Source organism: Populus euphratica, unplaced genomic scaffold, assembly GCF_000495115.2.
Source record: "Populus euphratica unplaced genomic scaffold, PopEup_1.0 scaffold478.1, whole genome shotgun sequence".
In the NCBI taxonomy this organism is placed as follows: Eukaryota; Viridiplantae; Streptophyta; class Magnoliopsida; order Malpighiales; family Salicaceae; genus Populus; species Populus euphratica.
In genome coordinates, this window is record NW_011500352.1 from 25,571 (window position 1) to 31,636 (window position 6,066).

At 35.3% G+C, this 6,066-nt stretch overlaps 1 protein-coding gene across 1 annotated transcript in view; it reads right to left on the reverse strand.

Moving 5' to 3' along the window:
* The window catches only part of LOC105113965 (uncharacterized), a 15,663-nt gene extending 11,343 nt beyond the window's left edge, over window positions 1-4,320 (reverse strand). The window contains exon 1 of the mRNA XM_011010337.1: window positions 3,765-4,320. Within this exon, the coding sequence (XP_011008639.1) occupies window position 3,765 (1 nt within the window). The 5' untranslated portion in view covers window positions 3,766-4,320. The remainder of the gene's footprint in view (window positions 1-3,764) is intronic.
* Window positions 4,321-6,066: the final 1,746 nt, after the last annotated feature.

Sequence of the window (6,066 nt, forward strand, 5' to 3'; positions counted from 1 at the left end):
TTTCTTGCCGTCAAAACCACTAGCGTATTTTGATAATTTTCATGATTCCATTGTCTATTCGAATCTTACAGCCAAGACTATCAAATTGTCCTATAGATAAAAGATTCTTCTTTAAGTCTTTCACTTGTCGCACTCCTAAAATAATACAAATTAAGTCATCATACATCTTCAATTTGATGGTGCCAATGCCAGCAATCTCTAAATGATGATTATCACCCATGAATACTTTGCCTCTAGAGATGGGTTCATATTTTTGTCTTTTTTGTTTTAGCGCCTATTTTCTTCTTCCAAGATAGCAGCTCAACATCATCAAAGACTAAATAGTCTGAGAGAATATTATTGGTCAAGTTGATAATGAGCTGATCATACAAATCAGGAAGACTTTGAAGTAGAAGCTCTACACATTCATTTTTCTCTATTTATTGACCCAATGTAATGAGTTGTGAAAATAAAGTTTTTATTATGTTGATGTGGTCAGTCACCGATGTGGTTTCTGCCATTTAAAGGGTATAAAGTCTCCGCTTTAAAAAAATCTTATTGTGCAAAGACTTGGACTCGTATAGTTTTGTTAAAGTTTCTCATATCTCCTTAGCTGTTTTCTTCTCCGCGACACTTGATAATACTTTATCGGCTAATGCTAAATGTATGTTAGCAATAGCATTGCCATCCATCTCATTTCATTTTGCATTATCAGTGATTTCCTTGGGCCGATCCCCAATTGTTGTCAAGCAATTGTCTTTCCTTAAGATTGCCTTGATTCTCATTTTTCATAGTAAGAAATTGCTCTTATTAAACCTCTCAATCTCGTACTTTGTTGTCATTGTATTCACCAAGATCTATTCAGCTATCATTGTTTCACTGATCTGCAATGTATACAGAAATAGTATCATGTGAATAATACTTCACTAAGTAAGTTCCTAGGAAAAATTGGAGGGTTCACAAATCGTCCCGCTTAAAACTCAATCTTCTTAGACAGAACTTCATAGATTGTATTTAATCACCACATTGACTTTCTATATACACCAATAGTAATATATATGAACAGTACTATATGGATGAATAGTGCCATATAAGTGAATAGTATCGTAGACGTGAATAGTAACCGTATACACGAATAACTTTTATGTATTAACAACACCAACCAGAAGGCTCTGATATCATTGTTAGGATACTGGCATGTAAACCCGACAAGATGAAAGGCAGGAATAGGCTACATCTATAGGTAAGTATAAAAAGATTTTAGTAAGTAATGTAGGAATTATAACTTCTCTCAAATAATAGGAGAACAACTAAGAATCTCTCTATTACTAGGAGAAAACACCTTACTTACTCTCTCACAAATACCTCATAATTTTGTGAGATTACTCTCTCTTCACTCTCCTCTTTTTCTCTTTATCTTGGTGTACATAATAAGCTTGGAGGCATTGACTATTTATAGGCAAGAATAAGGGGATAAATGCTATAAATCATGGCACCAATTATGTCACAAATTATGCCAACAACTCATCTCCACTCATACTCTACCAATTATGCCAACAACTCATCTTCATTCATACTCCACCAACTATGCCATCAACTCATCTCCAATTATGCCAACAACTCCACTCAATTTTGTCTTCCACTAATTAATTAAGTGGTGGCTTTACAACAACTACATCACATTTATATTTATAAAATTGCAAGCAAAAACAGAAAATGTTTTGGAATGATATAATTAAAGAGTAAATTATTATTTGGAATGAAATATATTGTAACTTGGTCCATATGTTGGTTTTTCATCACAATTAAATTGATTTTTTTTTCATAAATTGTTCTGCATTGATAATCAAAGTTTTCAATCTTACTTATACTATAGAAAAAATTAAAAGCTTATTTAAAAGGTTTAATATAGAAATTTAGGGAAAAGAATAACAGTCAACTTTAATCAAGGGACGAACATGTTTTTCATAACCTGTAATATCATCAACAATACAAGGACTAAATTATATGTAATTTACTCTTTATAAAATAACCAGTGGAGAAAAAAAACCTATCAATCCTTTTTTCATATCCTTTTCGTCTCCGTTTCAGTCAGAAATTTCATCAAACACCTTATCACAGCCAAAGAAATGTCTGTAGGATTGCGAAGGTTATACTTAGATAATTATATTGTGAGCTTCGATTCCTTTGAACAAAATCCTGCTCAATCGTTGTTTCTTTAACAAACAATATACTAAAACTTCATAAGCATCACTTCTGGTTTAATTGAAGTGTTATATGAAAGTTATGAAGCTGTCATTGTATATTATTACATAATAACATTCATGAATTTGTACATATAATAGCATTAGTTAATTAGTCATAGATACACTGCCCATGGAGACCAAGATGAGCCATAAGAATGGCTACCAAAGTGAGTAGCTCTCCTCCTCCTTTAAGCGCTCGAGCATGCTCTTTCCATTCACATTGACTCGCAACATAAGTTAGCATCTCTACCAACACTTCACTTATCAATTCCCATTTCTCATCAACTGACCATCCCTTGTTTTCCTGCTGCCACTCCAATAATTTGCTGAGATTCTCAGCATCATCCCGCACGCGAAAGGATCGCTTGTACATTGGTTCACCCAACGCTTTAGGTAGCATCAACGGCAAGTCCTTCCATAGATACATCATGTAACGAGATAAAGATCTGCTCATGTCACGATGAATTGACTGCGAAGAATCCTGGTCGAATCAATTATTAACAGCAATGTGCCATGTTAGAAAGCTATAATGAAAGTTTATTCGTAGCAGATACCGTTGAAATTCATCATCGCAACTCTTACTTCTGAGTGCATGCTCACCTCTCTCTTCCAATATGTCTTTTTTATCACCTGAGAAATTGCATCTTGAACGCATATCTAAGAGACGTTTGACAATTTTTCATCGCACCTCTTACTTCCGAGTGCATGCTTACCTCTCTCTTCCAATATCTAAGAGACGTTTGAAGATCAATTTCTTTATATCATCACTAACAACCTCCCAGCTCTGAATGTTACTAGTGCTAAAGAGTTTTGGGATGTGTTTGCTTGATGTCTTTGGATAATCTGTTAGCCTATTTTGGGCCATAGATGCTTTCCACCTTTCGTTACTGCTAAAAAACGATAGCAACCGTGATGAACAAATACCTCGATAAAAGGAATCCGCCGATGGTTTCCTTTACTTGCTTAGCCAAAGCATAGCCCAATCAGAGAAAAACATCAAAATGGCCGAGTAAATTTCTAGAACAACAGCTCCAAACAGCAATAAGTATGATATAATAATATCAATTTTGGAATAGGTATGGGAGTTTTTGGTCATTGATGAGAATGCTATTAATGCAGAAACAGGGGATAGAAAGTTGATGAAGCGGAGAATGATGCGTGGTCTCCAACAAACTGCTGTCATCACCTTGGTGAAAAGTAAATCAAACATAAACCCCACCTCAACTTCTATCAATTTGAATGCTTCAACGGCATTCTTTCCCTTCAACATATGATAGCTGATCGTATGAGTACGAAATGTAACAAGGTAATCCGCAAATACCAACTTCAAAGTTCGGAACAGCAAGTGAGCTTCATGGAGATATTTGGCCTCAGATATTATGCTATTAAAGCCCAAATTGTCATCAATATATTCTGTGCTCATGCCATCGAAGTATTCGTTTGGAAATGACCTTTCTATTTGCCCTTGTAGAGCCACTCTTTCTTTGCTTACGGAGTCCCTAAACTGGTCGGAGCTTGCTAAACAGAGGACCAAAACCCTCTCTCCATATTTGATAACTCCAGAAACAAAGATGGGAATGACTACATATATAAGCGGATCCTTGCTCCACCATGACCTAAACGATGCATAAAAGGCCACCGCGAGTTGGGTTAATAGTTGTAGCAAGTGCCTTAACCACAATTCGTTGTCCTCTACTGAATAGGAAGAATAGTGTCAGGACCACCAAGGTGTACAAGGAGCATCGGTGCCCAAAATGCCGGGATGAAGCTTTCATTTGAAGTTGTACCTTTGGATTCTGAACCCCCTTGGCTACGAGCAAGAATACCCAATGTAACAGTTGCCAACCAATCTGCTGACAAATATGCTAGCCAAACAAACATCCCGAACCAGATTCCGGCTGTATACTTTCGTCGATAACCAGTGACAATGAGGAAAAATTGCAGGGAGAGACTTAGCAAAATCATTGCGCGAAGCTCCCATTCGTTCCACAATTCGATAACACATTCATAAAAAGTATACCAGTTCATCTTTGCTATCCTTCAATACAAGCCAGATATGAACTTTAGTTAAAGAGACATTAATCAATTGAACAGAATACTAGACACGTAGTAATCATCACAAAATGCAAGAACAGTATACCGAATTTTGCATTTATATCATCTTTCTTAGCAATTCACATGAATCACATTGAATAATGTAATTCCAAGTAAACAATAAACAAATGAAAGCAATTATAAAGCATAAAAGAAAAGATCATATATTAAGAGAGAAATATTGAATTGACTTAGAATTCTTATAAATAATCGAAATCAAGCTTTAAAATATTTAATACATAAAATCAAAGTTGAATAAGATCTCAACAATTGTTTTATAAGCTCGATGATTTTACGAATAGTTTTATATTATAATCTATATTCTCTAACACGTGGCATGGCAGCACCTATTTCTACTATAAATCTTATTTCGACTATATGTATAATATCAAAAGCAAAAGAAAAAAAAAAACTTTCAAACTTACGTAGAGAGGCTTAGAGAAATGAAGCAATGAAATGCGGAACATGCAACTCATACCTCTGCTGCTAAAACGTAACTGAATATTATGGAAAGAGCAGTTCTGGTGTACTAATTTACTGGTTGTGCAGCCAACTTGAATTTTGTGTATTTTTTAGTCCTGGTTCCACAAAATCGTGCTTCATTTATATGAATGATGCTGCAAGAATATGAATTGTACAGATACTTTACTTCTTACCATCAATATCAAAGGATATTCTTAATAAAGAATAAATACTTGCTCTCATCACAATCATTACTAGAAAACAGAAGGACCAATACAATAAATTGCTTTCGATTAGCTAAAACTTTATCATGGCCACATATTACTTCCCATCCTCTCAAGAAAAGAAATCATGTAAGACTTTTTCCCTTTTTTCCCCTCAGTAAAGGAGAGAAGCTTCATCTAATGCTACAAGAAATAAAAGTTCAGAACGTTTAGGAAAACTTGTCTATGTTGTCGGTCACTATTTTACATTTAGGGCTTTCATCAAACACAAGGTACTAGAATGTCTCTCTACTCCACAATTATCAGTTCTTGTTAATGGATCTCCTACTCGAGAGTTCCAAGTCACTCGTGGAATTCATTAAGGCGATTCATTATCTCCATTTTTGTTTAACATTATTGTAGAAGGATTAGCAATCTTGTTTTACCATGCATCAGTGGCTTGTTTATTTAGATGTCTAAAACTGGGATGCGGAGAGTATTTCACTCACTTGCAGTATGCTGACGATACCCTAGTGTTTATAACGACCAGTATCCAATCCCTATTAATGGTGAAGAGAATTCTCTGATGGTTTGGCATTTCTGTGAAAGAACAAAGCTATGCTATTCAAGTGGTCGTGGAGGCTAAAGTTATCACCTAAAGCTAGATGGCAGGAGGTTATATGCAAAAAATATAGACTTATCTTTGAAAATGGTCTTCCTATTTTTAGAAAATGATTATCATTGTTTGGCAATGAATCGCCTCTCTCATACAACCTGATGCTGAAACTCTACGAGGTTGCTCTAGTTATGCAGTGGGAAATGAACTGATTATTTCTTTTTGGAGTGATAGATGGTTGGGCGAGACTCCACTAAAATTCATGTTTCCAAGGTAATACAGGGTTTCAAGTACGCCAACAACAACAATCTCATAAATGGGATCATGGGTAAATGTCAACTAGGTGTGGAACTTCAACTAAAAGAGGACACTCAAAGTTTTTGAAATTGAGCAGGCAATGTCTTTATATCAGGCCCTTCAGGAGGTGCGGCTAGATCATACTAAATCAGATTTGAAGGTATAGACT